The sequence below is a fragment of the Astyanax mexicanus genome, chromosome 13 (genome assembly GCF_023375975.1).
Source record: "Astyanax mexicanus isolate ESR-SI-001 chromosome 13, AstMex3_surface, whole genome shotgun sequence".
In the NCBI taxonomy this organism is placed as follows: Eukaryota; Metazoa; Chordata; class Actinopteri; order Characiformes; family Acestrorhamphidae; genus Astyanax; species Astyanax mexicanus.
Window position 1 is genome coordinate 240,001 of NC_064420.1, and position 15,229 is coordinate 255,229.

The window sequence follows — 15,229 nt, forward strand, 5'->3', positions numbered from 1 at the left end:
TTTGTTTACAGTTTTATCTTTACAGCTGAATTAGACGGAAAACATGGTGACACCCCTGTTCCTTACTAGTGTCGCCTTTTAATCCAGTGCACTTTATAGTGTGAAAAATACGGTACTATAAATTAAAATTATAGTAAAGTATTGTAAATGCTTATTTTTATCGTTGTTATTGTAAATTTATACACCCAAACTAATAAATGATCTATTATTTGACTCACTATCTCATTTATAGCAAGTTAAATATCTGTGTAACGTGTGAAGAACAACAGTGGAGCGCAGAACTCCACCGAACCAGACTGAACCTTAGAGGAGATCTCTCAGCTCCTCCCCGGAGCTCCAGCACGTCTCCAGCTGAAGAGACTCCCTCTGTACCGGGGGTCTGGAGTTGGGAGGAAGGTGGAGGCAGGGTACAGCGGTTGGAGCACAGCATTAAGGTTGGATGAAGCTACTGTTAGACTGGGATCAGTTACAGCATCAGTGTCTCTTCAAGTACTTTAATCTCTCCATAATCAGATAATCAGAGTCTGAGAGGAGGAATGAGTTCAGTCTCCACAGGAGGAACGGTTCTCCACCCGACGCTACCTACACCCCTCCACCTGATACACCTGTACGCTCCGCCTCTTCTTTCTTCAGGATCCTGGTCGTCTCCAGCGCTGTTCTACTTGCTGACGGTAATCTTGTCCAGGCCGGGCCAGGCGGGGATGTAGTAGCGGGGCAGCGTCCCCTCCATCAGCCTCTCCATCCACAGCCCCAGCCGGTCCAGTTTGTGGTGGATCTGGAGGGTGGTGGAGCGCGAGCGGGCCGAGCTCTTCCTGTGCTGATGCTCGTCTTTGGAGCCGGACCTGGGTCTGGAGGTGGAGGTCCCGGCGTCCTCCTCGGACCTGCCGTCCGGGTCCTCTCCGGTGTAGACGGGTTTAAACAGGCACAGGTACTTCTTGTGGCCGTTGAGGGCGAGGACGTAGCCGGTGTAGTCCATTTTCCGTCCTCCGCTGTCCTCCTCGTCCATGTCGATCTGCATGGCGTCCTGAGCGTACTCCAGCAGGGTGGACATCCACTCGCTGTGTTTATCCACGTTTAAGAAGGAGAAATGCAGCGTCGGACTCCTGCAGGAGAGACAAGAACAAACACACAGACGGGTAATACCATATTATCTATACCATATCATCACAATACTGCAGCCCTGATATACCAATTTGTTCCATATAGTGTCCAAATTAATTACAAAAAAACCTATACCCTATATACTTAACCCTATACACAATAGACTATACCCTATAGACTATATACTTAACCCTATACACAATAGACTATACCCTATAGACTATATACTTAACCCTATACACAATAGACTATACCCTATAGACTATATACTTAACCCTATACACAATAGACTATATCCCATAGACTATATACTTAACCCTATACACAATAGACTATACCCTATAGACTATATACTTAACCCTATACACAATAGACTATATCCCATAGACTATATACTTAACCCTATACACAATAGACTATACCCTATAGACTATATACTTAACCCTATACACAATAGACTATATCCCATAGACTATATACTTAACCCTATACACAATAGACTATACCCTATAGACTATATACTTAACCCTATACACAATAGACTATACCCTATAGACTATATACTTAACCCTATACACAATAGACTATATCCCATAGACTATATACTTAACCCTATACACAATAGACTATACCCTATAGACTATATACTTAACCCTATACACAATAGACTATACCCTATACCCTATATACTTAACCCTATACACAAAACCCTCTGCACTATACCCTATACACAAGAGACTATACCCTATAGACTCTATACGAAACCCTATACACTATACCCTATACGGATTGCACTACACTATATGGATAAGTATTTGTTTTTATAGTTTTCATGTTTAGCCTATTTTTTTGTACTTTTATATAAAGTAAAGTATTTCTAAATCTCACCCGGTGAAGGAGTAAACCTCTTTGGCGAATTTGCTGAGCAGGATGTTTTTGGTTGCGTCGGTCAGAACCAGCACCACGTTAATGTGACCCGGTCTCAGCTTCACCAGGTTACTGGTGTAGGTGATGTCCGTTAACTCCGTCACCTCCACAAAGTTCTTCTTCGGGGGACGACTGCTTAGAAATACCAAACATTAACAAAATTATTACTATTAAACATTAAAAACACTCTGATTTTACCCTGTATGAGTATTTATCTGTAATTTGGCCAGAACTGTTTATTTGGATAAGTATAGTGCTACTTCGATTACCGTATTTCGCATTAGCATTAGCGGCTAACCATTAGTGGCTAATGCTAATGCTGCTCCAGCAGTGCTAGCTGGGGTTAGCAGCAGGCTACAGGCTGATAATACTCCCCTCTAAACGGGGAAATAGTGATTAGTGGTAGAATTTATACATAAGGAGCACCAGATTAGAAGGAGCTCTGATGATTTTTGGGAAAATTAAAGAATTTTAAATGCATTTTTATTTTATAGTGTTAAAAATAAGGTAATATGATTGAATCGTAATTAATCCTGTGATTTACATCCCTAGTTATAATACTATTGTGTGTAAAGTAGCCGAGGTACCTGGAGGTGTTGGTGGTGTTTGGTGACCCGTTCTCTGTTTTTGTCGATTCTTTTGTTTTTGGTTTCGTCTGTTTTTCTTCACTGGAGTCACTAAAAGAGAAAGAAATAAAAAGTAAAATAAAATAAAATCATCAGTCTCAGCCTGACAGCAGCTCTGTAAACCTTAAAAACCCCACCTGAAGGCCTGAATAACCACCGTGCCGAACAGGATGAACAGAGCTGAAAATATCAGAGACAGGAGAGGCATCATTTCTCTCCTAGAAATAAAAACAACATGAGTTTAATGTTTTTAATAAACATAAACCACAGTAACAAGAGAAGAGTACATGCAGCTGCTTTCCTGCTAATGCGTTTATATTCATAATTATATATATTATTTATAATTACCAATTATTGTGGAGAAGATCATCAGCAATTTCAGACAGGTAATCATAAGCTGTATAAATCCACCTGATTAAAAACATCTGCAATGAGACGAAATCACACATTTAAAACTCGATTACATTCGTAGAATTTATCTATTACCTACTGGCCTATCAGATTAAATTCTACTGAAACTAAGGGCGTTTTTACACCTGTAGTTGGTTTCTCTGGTCTGAATCAGTTGATATGTTTGTTTAATTAAAGCGCTTTCTCCTCGGTTTGGTTTGTTTTCACACAGGCACCTAAAACCTAAACTTTACATACACAGCATTCATTCAGTGTGTAAACAGTGTAGCATGGTGCAGCAGCAGTGTTTGTTAATAGCTGCGGTTTATATCTGGCTAATAAATCAGGTTAAACTGCAACTGAACAGCAATTTAGCTCAAATAAAAAGGAATATATTTGATAGTTAGATTGGATTAAACCAGATTACATTCTCACCACAAACAAATTCACTCCAGAGTCCAATTTAACCAAACCGAATAGTGCTGATGTAAAAACGCCCTAAAACACACTACATTTCTGCAATTATTAAATATTAAATAATATTAAAAAAACTAAACAAAAAAGGGTCAGCCCGCATTAATCCTCTCTCATCGCTCTAATCGCTCCCTCATTCTCCTAAATCCACAGAGACAGTAAAAATAGAGCAGGACTAATTTCTAATTTAAAGTAACTCTATCTAGAGGCGGAGCTCTTCAGGGGGACGGACCGAGGCGAACTCGTTGTTGAGTTGGGGCAGCATGGCGTCGTGATTCAGGATGGAGGGATCTTTCTGCAGATGCTCCAGTTCCTCCAGCAGCCTGTGTTTATCCTCCTCGCTGCCGTTCCAGCCGCCCAGCACAGGTTTATAGATCACCTTCCCCGCCCCGTTACGCCGCTCCAATATCACCACCTACAATCAGAACACAGAGAGAAACACAGTTAATCTGATTTTATTATAGAAATGATTTAATAGCAACAATACACATTTTTTACTTCATTAGGCATTACATATAAGCTTCTTCCCCAGAGCGGTCCCCATACTCAACTCCCTACTAAACTCTCTATAGCTAATCACCCACCCTTTCTGATTACTGATCATATTCTTATATTGCAATATAAACTTTACATAATTATATCTGTATATATTATAGCCTATAATATTTCTATTCAATCTGTAACTTACTGTAAATTAAGCTGTACATTATTCCACATTTAAATCATGTTTATTGTACCTTATGTATATTTTTCCATTTAAATTAGGGGTTCTCTGCTGCAGTGCTGTTAGCCAATCAGAGGCGAAAAGTTTTGCCTGTATGAATATTCATGAGCCAAAATCCTGTCTTTCTTCAGCACTCATTCATACTAGAGACATTTTAAAATGAATGAAAAAATGATGGAATGGGTTTTTTAAAGCTGCAGGAGGTGTGATGCACAGGTGTGATGCACAGGTGTGATGTACCTGTGGAGGTATGCTGTCTCTGTTCTTCAGCAGGACGGAGCACAGCGGCTGCTGCTGGCGCTGATACACGTAGGTGAATCGGAGAACCTCGTTGGTGTTCGCTGAGGCCAGAGACAGGAAGGCCTTGTTTCCAGGGACGAAAGCGTCCTCGTCCCCAGTGATGAGCAGGACACAGTATCTGTGGAGACAAAATACGTTTATTTATTTTGCTGTACGAGCTTTTTAAACTTCAACTGTATCAAAAAAATAGCTCAATACAGAAAATCAGTATATATGATAAATATTTTTATAAAACATTTTTAAAAAGAATATAGGGTTATTTTTAAAATGTACTGCAACTGTTTAATTTGTGAATATTGTATCCGTTTTATTTAATAATATAACTATACATATTTTCTAATATACAGTTTATGTAAATCTTGGCTGGATTCTTACTTCCTCCGCCGATGAAACTGCTTCACAGGGCAAAGCTCATCAAACACCTTCTGATTCACCAGACGAGGAGCGAGGAGGAACTTGTTGTTGGAGATAAATTCATCAATAATTTGTTTTTTCATTCCTTTAGCCTGTAAAAAAAAAAGATTAAGTTTTATAAAGCTTTACTTTGTGCAGAAGTCCAGTAATTAATAAAGAATGACTGTCCCACTTTAATCTCGTAATATTACAGCTTCATTCTCATAACATTACGACTTTATTCTCATAATATATCGACTTTAATCTTGTAAAATTACGTCTTTATTCTCGTAACATAACAACTTTATTGTCAGGGATGTGCAGGGAGCACGGAGAGGATGAGAAAAGTGGACACAAGTGCGAGAATTTATTGAGAAAAACAAAATAAACAAACAAATAACTCAAGAAACAAATAAACACTAAATACAAAGAGACTAGGAAAAACAACGGAACACATAACCTCACTGACGTAAGAACATACAAGAACCGACAAGGAAAACGGAAACACACGGACTATAAATACACAGAAAACAGGAAACACCTGGGCCTAGGGGGCGGAGCTACAAATGAACAGGTAAGCAACAGTGGGGAAGGAGACACAGGATAAACACACAGGGAACAAGAGAAACGACAGAGAAACACGAACACAGAGAGGGAAATGACAGGAAACAGAGCAAACACAAGACATTTATTCTCGTAATATTAGGATTTAATTCTCGAAGTGAACTGTTTTATTTTTTGGTATGGCCCTAAAAACACTGTTGTATTATCCAGCACACGACCTGCAGAAAAGAGAGATTCACTGTAACTGGGGTAAACTGATCTACCTGTATGATATCCGCTGGTTTATCGGTGTTTTCTTTAAAAACCAGCATGGTTGGAGCGTAAGTGTTGATGTTGTACTGCTTCAGCAGGTCAGCCGTCTCAGAAAGACCCTGATCCACGTATCCGAACTGAACGTAATCTTTATAAGAGAACGCAGTGAGCTGTGGAGGAACAGAGGAACAGTTATTTATACGATCAGAAAACCGTCTAAACTCGATCAGCTGAGCTCAGATTTACCTTATATAAGAGAGGAACCACAGGAACCTGATCAAACAGCAGAACGTGCGGCTTGTTCACGTCGTGCCAGCTCTTCAGGAAGTCACGATCGTTTCTGTCAGTGACCTGAGAAATCACAAACAACCACAAGATCAATTATAACAAATCTGAGAACCAGAACAAACAAACAAACAAACAAACAACAAGATGAAATAATCACGTACAGCGTTAGCACCCCTCAATTCTTTCCAGAAAATGGAAAAGTTTTACATTAATATTAAAAATGAATCAGGGGTGCCAACACTTCCAGCTTCCTGTATTTACCTTCTCGACCAGTCTCTGTGGAAGCAGGTCCTCCACAAACTGTACGAGATGCTCTTTGACCACGGCGTAGTGGAAGAAAGTGACTTTTCCATTAATAACTCCCAGTATGGAGGGGGTGCGGTGTGCACCAAGGTGATTGGCCAAGCGTCTCTCATAGCCGACATCAACCACCCCTATACCTACACCTGCAGAGACAAGATAAAGCTTCATCAGACATCACCTCAGACACATCTTTCTTATTAGTCTTTCTAGATCTATATTTTTTAATATTTTAATATTGCAAATATCTCAACAGTGGGATTAATAATACCTTATCTTATCTTATCGGCTCATGTGTGTTTATCTGCTCTTGAGAGTCCTATTCTATTGGCAGTCTTTTCTACAGGGACTAGGCAAGTTGCGGGAGTGTGTGTGCTTTTGCACGTCTGAGTCAGGCTCCTGAACTCTTAAAACTTTATGAATATGAACTTGTTTTCTTTGCATTATTTGAGGTCTGAAAGCTTTTTGTTATTTCAGTCATTTCTCATTTTCTGTAAATAAATGCTCTAAATGAGAATATTTTTATTTGTAATTTGGGAGAAATGTTGTCTGTAGTTTATAGAATAAAACAACAATGTTCATTTTACTCAAACATAAACCTATAAATAGTAAAATCAGAGAAACTGATTCAGAAACTGAAGTGATTAATCGAGTCAGCTCTTACCCAGAGGCTCCAGCTCCTGCACAGCTTCCTTCCAGACCGGCTCGATATGGATGCAGCTGAAGCACCAGTCTGAGGTGATCTTGATCAGATACGGCCGTTTGAAGGTTTCAGGCAGGACGTCGTTGATGTACTGGTTGAAGTGCAGGGTGTATTTACTGTCAGCAGAGTCCCGGCCGCTCTTGCTGTTAAAGGGGAAGTTAAAGAAAGACTCGTCGAAGTAGAAGTTATCGTGGAAGTGGCGGAATCCGCGGTGACCGTGTCCGTACGGCTGGGTGTCGTCCGTCTGTCCGTAACGGTCGTAGTTTGCTCTCTTCTCTTCACTCGACAAAATCTGAAAAAAAAATGATAGAGTGTAAACACATTTCAGCAGTTTCAGAGCATCTCTGTGTTACAGTGCGAGAGAACACTGCAGGACAGACAGTCCTGTAGCAGAGAAACACAGGAAACCTCACAGCTCTCAGTCTGTTACCTCGTACGACTTGGTGATTTTAATGAACATGTCTTCTGCCTCGGGGTTCTTGTTTTTGTCTGGATGCCTGAAAACAAATACATGAAAATCTTCATCATCAGATCATACGCTGCACTATGTGTCCAAATGTGTGTGATTGAATGATTTTACTAATTATTTATATTGTTACTTTAGAATAATTTCATACGAAATCTAATTCTGTTAGCTACTGTCGACTCCAGTCCAGTAAAAGTAATACATCTCTTTTCTAGAGGTGTTTTAGATATGGGTATTTCTGGAAATCAGGAGTAAATAAACAGAGAAAGTGCAGGAAGTCGTACCATTCTTTAGCGAGGCGTTTATAAACTTTCTTGATTTCAGTCTGGCTCGCACTTCTCGTCACTCCAAGGGTTTTATATGGATCAAACTGGGCAGCGTTTCCCACCACAGAGACCAGCAGCTCCAACAGGACGAGCAGATACACCAGCATCGCCCTCACAGCCATGACTCCAACCTGACAACACAGAGAAATACCCGTTAACCCATCAACACACCATCACCTCTAATCCCCACCACCTGCTGACATCCAATCATCTGCGTTTTACCACTATCAGAGGAACACTGCTGCTGCTGCTGCAGCTCAGCCAATCAGCTCTCCCTTCTGCCCCGCCCCTAAACCCATACATCACCCAGTGCCCCTCTCAAACTACCCCTTCCAATTCTTAGCATTTTTCAGATATGAGCTGAGGGTCAGATAAAATCAGGAGGGTTTAGTTACACTTTAACTATAACCACACACAGACAAAACAGACATTTAGCGAGTTAGTTACTTATTTAGTCAGCGAGCTGGTTAAATTCTTAACTATAACCACACACAGATAAAACAAACGTTTAGCTAGTTAGGTATTCAGTTAGTTGGTTAGTTAGTTAACTAGTTATTTACTATTAGCTAGCTAGCCGGTATAGCTATTAACTATTACTACACACAGATAAAACAGTCATTTAACTAGTGATATTGTTAGTTAGCTTTTTAGCTAGTTAGTTAGTTAGTTAGTTAGCTGGTTATGGTATTAACTAAAGCCACACAGAGATAAAACAATATTTTAGTTAGTTATTTTGCTAGTTGGTGATTTAGTTAGTTGGCTGGTTATGTTATTAACTATACACACACACATAAAGCAGTAATTTATCTGGTTAGTTATCTTTAATGTATAAAAGCTGAAATAATAAAATAATCCGGACAGTAGCTGTAGCTGTGGGCTGAGCGGGGTAACCCCGGGCTCCGGTCCGCCCCGCGGGCTGATCTCAGCGGTACCTGCGCTACAGCAGCTCAGCTAGCGGACTAGCGGCTACACCCGATCCGCTATAATTTACCCCACAATAATCACATACTAAATTACAGAATAATCACACAATAATAATAATCACGGGTCAGTTAAACACACCGAACAGAATCAGCGGAATTATCCATCACAACAAACCTGTCAAACCCGCCGCTCACATCCCCGCTCCGCTCAGCGAACCCCAGAACCGAACCGAATCACTATTCACGAGTCGAGTCAAAACGATTCACCTTCTGAATCACATGTGTTTATCATTAAAAAAATACAACACTATAAAATTATATTTTACAATATTTAAAGCAGTGCCTAAAATACTTAAAGCTTAAATATATTAAGAAGATATTGGAAGAATACTAAAAATACAAACAATCAAATTAAACTATTATGAAAATCCAAACAAAAACAAAAATTGTGCGGTACACTTTAAATATAGAAATAATATTTAGTTCAATTGTTTTTAGTAATTTAATTGAATATATAATAATTTAAATAAATAATAGAATACAATATAAAGTTAAATTGAGGGACCAATTAATTAAATAAAGTATATATTAATATTTTTTTTATGTTTTCTCTCTGTATTCCCTCTTTTCGGTCCTGTGCTTTAAGATATAGAGCCATAACTGAACATCAGACCCAACTGAACCGACTCCCTCTTGTTTAAAACAGGCAGTAAGGATTCGGTTCGTTAAACTGAATCAAGCTTCACTACCTGCCCGCTGAGACGCAGCTGGAATGAACAGAGAAAGCGAGTCCATAATAATTTCAAAATAAAAGCCTCAGGCTCCCTCTGCAAAACTCTGCAGGGTCACAGCTGAAAAGTATTATTATTATAAAGAGTGAAAGCGTTTAGCTAGATTTAAAAAAGATCCATAGCAAAATCCCTACATAAAAATATAATATATATGTCCTGGTTTAAATGTATTTCAAATTCCAATTTAGAAAATTGCTGCAAATTATTTGGTGCAAATAAACTAAAGATATCAACGTTATTCTTCGGAGTTACCAGCACCAGAAAACGCAAATTCACAAAGTATTTTGGATTGTTTAACACTTTTAAGTTACTACATGATTCCTTATGTGTTCCTATATTTTATGGATCACTTCACTATTCATTTATAATGAAGGGAAAAAAAGAATGAGGTGTGTTCAAATTTCTGGGTAAACTGAACCAAAAAAAAACAAACTTCTTTTCATTTATGTTAATATATATATGTATCTGTTGGTAAAAAAAGATGGTCAAAAGTTCAGTATATTTTGATAAATATTAACCTCAGGTCTGTGTGCGATTGAACCCTAATAAAACCTGACTATGCTGATCAAAATCTAAACTAAGGTAAGGTATCTGCAGGTGGAACTATTGTATCTAATGCATTTTTTTCTCATTAGAAATGATAAGCATTAGACTTTAACTCTACTGGGTTAATGTAATGCTGTGAATTGAATGTTGCCCTTGTGAAGGAAGGAAGTATAGGAAGAATACTTAAGAGCAATTAAATTAGGTAAAGAATACTAAAAGGAAAAAATCTATTTAATATACTTTATGATAATACACATTAAATATACTTTCTCTGAATTTCTGTATGTGTGTTTTTTTATTTATGTTGTGTTTAAATTTAGCTTCATTACAATTGAAATATACTTAAGTTGCTGTAAGTCCAAAATAGTATATTTAGTATTACTTAAGTATGTATTAATTTTTTATAAGGGTGATCTGGCTCAAACTTTAAAATTTTTAATTTTAGTTTTTCAGTTTTGGTGTTTTTTTTAATGAAGATGTTGCGACATTGTTTATTGTTTTTGTGTTATTGTAGTATATTATATATGGTTTATATGTGATTCACTGCAGAAAATGCTGAAAATAAGAATTCCTGATAATAGCTGGATCATATGGGATCTGAATTAGATAAGCAGGGTTTACATATTAACAGAACAGGTTCCGCCCCTGTAACTGAACTCTTTCACAAGACCCAGACCCACCTCCACCTCCACCTCCAACTCCACCTTCAGCTCCACCTACAACTACAGCAGGAGATCCAGCAGAAACTCCTACAAAAACTCCAGCAGCTCCAGAAACTCCAGAAGGAGATTCAGAAGAAGGTCCAAAAGCCCCAGCTAAATCTCCAGAAGCTCCAGAAAGAGTTGTGGATAATCAGAACTTCAGATCTTCTTCAGCTGCTGTGGGTCATGGCTCTGATTTCTGCTTTCACTCCGGTGTTCGTGGCGGTTCTGTGCGGGATTATCGCTTTCTTCTTCTTCAGAACCAGCTGGAGATCAGAGTCCTCCTCCGGGCAGAACCCGCCCAGAACCTCCGGAGAGTCCAGCAGACCCTGGGTGGACGAGGACCTGCAGGACGATACTGAGATCAGCGGCAAAGACAACGGTACGATACGACCTCCCCACTTACACACACCCCTTATCTCATCCATCTTAACTTCTGTAGGTATCAGTGCGGTTCTGGGTTGGGGAGGGACGATATGAGATTTTCACGGTATAATAACCATCTCAAAAAATACCTTGGTATCAGGATTATCACAGTTTGTCACATGCATTAATAATAATTTACAATGACTCTTAAAAAATGACTAAATTTTCTTTTTATTGTTTAATGAACTATTTATTGTAGCTGAAACTTGGTACAGATTTTAAACACAGTTTTATACAAATTCTGTGCAGGACTGCTTTTTTAAACCCGCTCTTGCTTGTTTTAGTCCTGTAAGCGTGCCCTGAATTAATCAAATTTAGTGTTTAAAATTCACTTATGAATTTATTAAAACAGTGACATAGCACTGGATAGCGATGTGCCATTTCTTGCCACAGCCATAACACATGCCGTCAGGTGAACTGGAGATGCTGAAATTGACCCTTTATTATTATTTTCAGTGCTGAATCAGCACTGATCAGGATTTAAGCATTGATTGCAGCCAGATCAAAAATCTTGAAGTGGAGGTGGCTTTAGGCCTGAACACTAGATGAAGGGATTGAGTCAGAAAAAAAAAAAAATAATAATAACAATAATAATAATTATTATTATTGTTATTATTATTATTGTTGTTGTTGTTATTATTAATCTTACTGATTGAAACAATTAAATTCCGATAGGTCCTTCTGCTTTATTAGAATATCTTTAAATATAAAAATATGTTTCTTTTGAAAGATAAAAATGCTTAGTCTTTGTAAACATAACTGTGAGAAAAGGTGCAGGAGCTTTCTGTAACAGTTTACCTAAGATCAGGTTTTTACTGCAGCTATTGTTTCTGTGTTTAATATTCAATCTTTACTTGTGAGCACTTCAGTCCTCTTCTCTGGTCTGTGGTGCGGTGAAGTGCACTGAGGCTTTGCACGTGGAGAGAATAGTGACAGCAGAGAACGTGCACTAGAGCCAGAATGTGAATTCCTGCAGAAAGATTATTTATATTCCATAAGTTCAGATTAGGAGCACTATAATAGATGATCAGTGTTATTCAGGTGTGTTTTTGTATTTATGTATATCTGTGTCTCTGTCTCTGATTTAGAGGATGATGATTGGACGGTTTCAGAGACGGAGAACCTCCCCCACGTCCCGTACTCTCCCCCCCGTTACTCTGAGGAGGAGATGATGGAGAGATCTCAGCAGTTCTTCACTCTGCTGAACCAGAGACGCTCCGTCCGCTTCATCAGCCCTGAACCCGTCCCCAGAGACATCATCCACAACGTGATACGAGCTGCAGGTACACAACTAAACACACAACTTACAACTTACAGCCCTTTACACAACATTAGAGACACACACGATGCTCACACTTCATTAATAACATCATTATATCAGTTCCTCAGACCCTACAGTAAAATCCTGCTGAATCATCTGCTCCATATCCAAAAACATTGAATAGAAATGTTCATATGTCTCCATGTTTGTATCTTCTGAGCTACAGCTCTGAAATGCATTTTTTTAAATGAGAATGAAGGTTTTGTTTTGGGAGTTTTATGCTAGATTATGCTGCTTTTGTGCTGATTATGTTCCTTCACTCAACATGTGGCTCAAACAGAGACATCAAACCTTCTCCCAATGGAGATACGCACTTTTAAAATCCACAACAGACACCAGAAATCCTGTGGAACCTGGTTATTAGTCTGGAAAACAACTGTACAATCTGTGATCTGATATTGGTGTATATTAATAAACATATTATTACATATATATAGATTATAGGGACAATATTTTTATGCATGCAGACTCGTCTTTACTTCACACTTCACACTTACTGTGTGTGTATGTGTGTGTGTGTGTGTGTGTGTGTGTGTGTGTGTGTGTGTGTGTGTGTGTGTGTGTGTGTGTGTGTGTGTGTGTGTGTGTGTGTTTAGGGACAGCTCCGAGTGGAGCTCACACTGAGCCGTGGACGTTTGTGGTGGTTGGAGATTCAGAGACTAAACACAGAATCCGGGAGATCGTAGAGGAGGAGGAGGAGATCAACTACAAACAGAGGATGGGGGACAAATGGGTCAACGACCTGCGCAGACTTCGGTACACACCGAGTGTGTGTGTGTGTGTGTGTGTGTGAGTGTGTGTGAGTGTGTGAGTGTGGGCTCTCATTCACAAGGTCAATTTGGATTTCTGAATAGAGGCTGATATATGATCTAAAATATGCACTAGCGCCCCCTTGTGACAGATTCTCATGATGACTAATGTGGTAAAATAAATGTATTTTTTAAAAGCTGTATAATAATATAAATATATAACTATATATATGTAGATGAAATTATATTAATCTGCTAATATACATAAATCTTTCAGGACTAACTGGGTGAAGGAGTATCTGGATACAGCTCCGTATCTGATCCTCGTCTTTAAGCAGACGTATGGAGTTCTCCCCGACGGAAAGAAAAAGACCCACTACTACAACGAGATCAGCGTCTCCATCTCCTGCGGACTCCTGCTGGCCGCGCTGCAGGTAAAAAACACACTGTATACACACTAAAAATACTATATACACATAAAAAAACACTATATACACACTAAAAACACTATATACACATTAAAAAACACTATATACACACTAAAAACACTATATACACATTAAAAACACTATATACACTCACTAAAAACACTATATACACATTAAAAACTCCATAGTACATCTTTTAAAAGCTGGGTATCACTTTTAGCTAAAGCTTTACAACTTTAGAATCACTGTAGTTTTTAATAATAATAAACCTCCACAATGAGTTTTATTTAGAGAAATAGGAGAGGAGGTGTAGGAAAAGAGGAGGAGAGGAGCAGCAGAAGGAAAGGAGAAGAAAGAGAGGAGCAGTAAGAAAAGAGGAGGAGCGGAGCAGGAGGAGAGGAAGGTGGTTAGGAAAGGAGGAGAAAAAGCGGAGTAGTAGAAAAAAGAGGAGGGAAGGAAGAGTAGGAGAGGAGTAGTAGGAAAGGAGGAGTAGGAACGGAGGAGGAGCAGAAGTTTCTGGACGCAGGCACTAACTCTTATCTCGTCCAATAATTTTTCAGAATGTTGGGCTGGTTACCGTGACGACCACGCCTCTAAACTGCGGCCCCCAGCTCAGGCTCCTCCTCCGTCGCCCGGCCAACGAGAAGCTGCTGATGCTACTGCCTGTGGGATACCCGTCACCTGACGCTACGGTCCCTGACCTCACACGCAAACAGCTCGATGACCTCATGGTGTTTGTGTGATGTCATCAAGCTCCTGACCTGAATGACCAATCAAACAAGGACTTTTTTCAGCCACCGGCGCCACCTGCAGGCGCAGTTACACAGAGACTGTGTGGGCTTTAATTAGCCATTCATGCATTCTTGATAATAAATAAGTGTAATTCTCATTGATTATGTACATTTGAGTACATAATCAAGAGAAGATACCTTTATCATAATATTGCTAGTAGTTTAGTCTACCTGAAGCTAAATCTTTAATGGCTGATTGTTTTCTGTTGCTGTTTATTTCTTCTATAGCAACATGCTACAATATATACAAACTATATATTAATCTAGTTTGCTATTAATATTGTACAGTAGCTGAAATACCATCGTTGGTAAAGATTTGTATTATATACAATGTTATAATAAATTTCATTCAACAGTTGCTGATATATTTAGACCACTGTCTTTGTGTTTGCAGACACACATACACACACACACACACACACATTTTAGGCTTAACTCATCTTAACCTACTGTACTGATCATGTCTTACATGTCATACAACCTCCAAATAAAATCAACACTGAACACCTTTGAAACAGAACAAGGTCATCATGAACAATTCAAAAGGTTTGCAGCTTTAGGACAACCACATTTGAAAATATAGTTTCTGTGTATTTATGCTCAGTGTTTTATTCTCAGCTGAAAAAGGAGCATTTTAATTCATATTCAATATTCATTCGTTCATATTCTTATTCATATTCACTATTTACACATCACAGAACAATTTAGATAAACTAGAG

The 15,229-nt window shown here is 38.8% G+C and overlaps 2 protein-coding genes across 3 annotated transcripts in view; one reads left to right on the forward strand and one right to left on the reverse strand.

The window, feature by feature from the left end:
- Window positions 1-9,039, reverse strand: part of dnajc16 (DnaJ (Hsp40) homolog, subfamily C, member 16) — a 10,599-nt gene extending 1,560 nt beyond the window's left edge. The window contains exons 1-15 of one of the 2 annotated variants that reach the window (XM_022677001.2): window positions 8,933-9,039; window positions 7,793-7,965; window positions 7,473-7,539; window positions 7,004-7,334; window positions 6,301-6,485; window positions 5,998-6,102; window positions 5,763-5,921; window positions 4,918-5,048; window positions 4,483-4,660; window positions 3,751-3,933; window positions 3,003-3,079; window positions 2,792-2,872; window positions 2,616-2,705; window positions 1,990-2,160; window positions 1-1,103 (exon numbers count right to left, since the gene is read on the reverse strand). The exon at window positions 1-1,103 is cut by the window's left edge and continues 1,560 nt beyond it. In XM_022677001.2, the coding sequence (XP_022532722.2) occupies window positions 659-1,103; window positions 1,990-2,160; window positions 2,616-2,705; window positions 2,792-2,872; window positions 3,003-3,079; window positions 3,751-3,933; window positions 4,483-4,660; window positions 4,918-5,048; window positions 5,763-5,921; window positions 5,998-6,102; window positions 6,301-6,485; window positions 7,004-7,334; window positions 7,473-7,539; window positions 7,793-7,956 (2,367 nt within the window). In that variant the 5' untranslated portion in view covers window positions 7,957-7,965; window positions 8,933-9,039 and the 3' untranslated portion in view covers window positions 1-658. Of the gene's footprint in view, window positions 1,104-1,989; window positions 2,164-2,615; window positions 2,706-2,791; window positions 2,873-3,002; window positions 3,080-3,750; window positions 3,934-4,482; window positions 4,661-4,917; window positions 5,049-5,762; window positions 5,922-5,997; window positions 6,103-6,300; window positions 6,486-7,003; window positions 7,335-7,472; window positions 7,540-7,792; window positions 7,966-8,932 lie in introns of both variants that reach the window. The other variant, XM_022677000.2, reaches the window with a different exon arrangement.
- Window positions 9,040-10,801: 1,762 nt separating this feature from the next.
- Window positions 10,802-14,875, forward strand: iyd (iodotyrosine deiodinase). The gene is made up of 5 exons (XM_022677003.2): window positions 10,802-11,177; window positions 12,310-12,504; window positions 13,139-13,298; window positions 13,569-13,725; window positions 14,280-14,875. Exons 1-5 carry the CDS (start codon window positions 10,982-10,984, stop codon window positions 14,460-14,462), a joined length of 891 nt encoding a protein of 296 aa, XP_022532724.2. The 5' UTR covers window positions 10,802-10,981; the 3' UTR covers window positions 14,463-14,875.
- The last annotated feature ends 354 nt before the right edge of the window (window positions 14,876-15,229 follow it).

Coding starts and splice junctions, on each gene's coding strand:
- iyd (XM_022677003.2), top strand. CDS start 10,982: ATGGCTCTGATTTCTGCTTTCACTCCGGTGTTCGTGGCGGTTCTGTGC. Junction 11,178..12,309: donor GATCAGCGGCAAAGACAACG/GTACGATACGAC, acceptor TCTCTGATTTAG/AGGATGATGATTGGACGGTT. Junction 13,726..14,279: donor TCCTGCTGGCCGCGCTGCAG/GTAAAAAACACA, acceptor ATAATTTTTCAG/AATGTTGGGCTGGTTACCGT.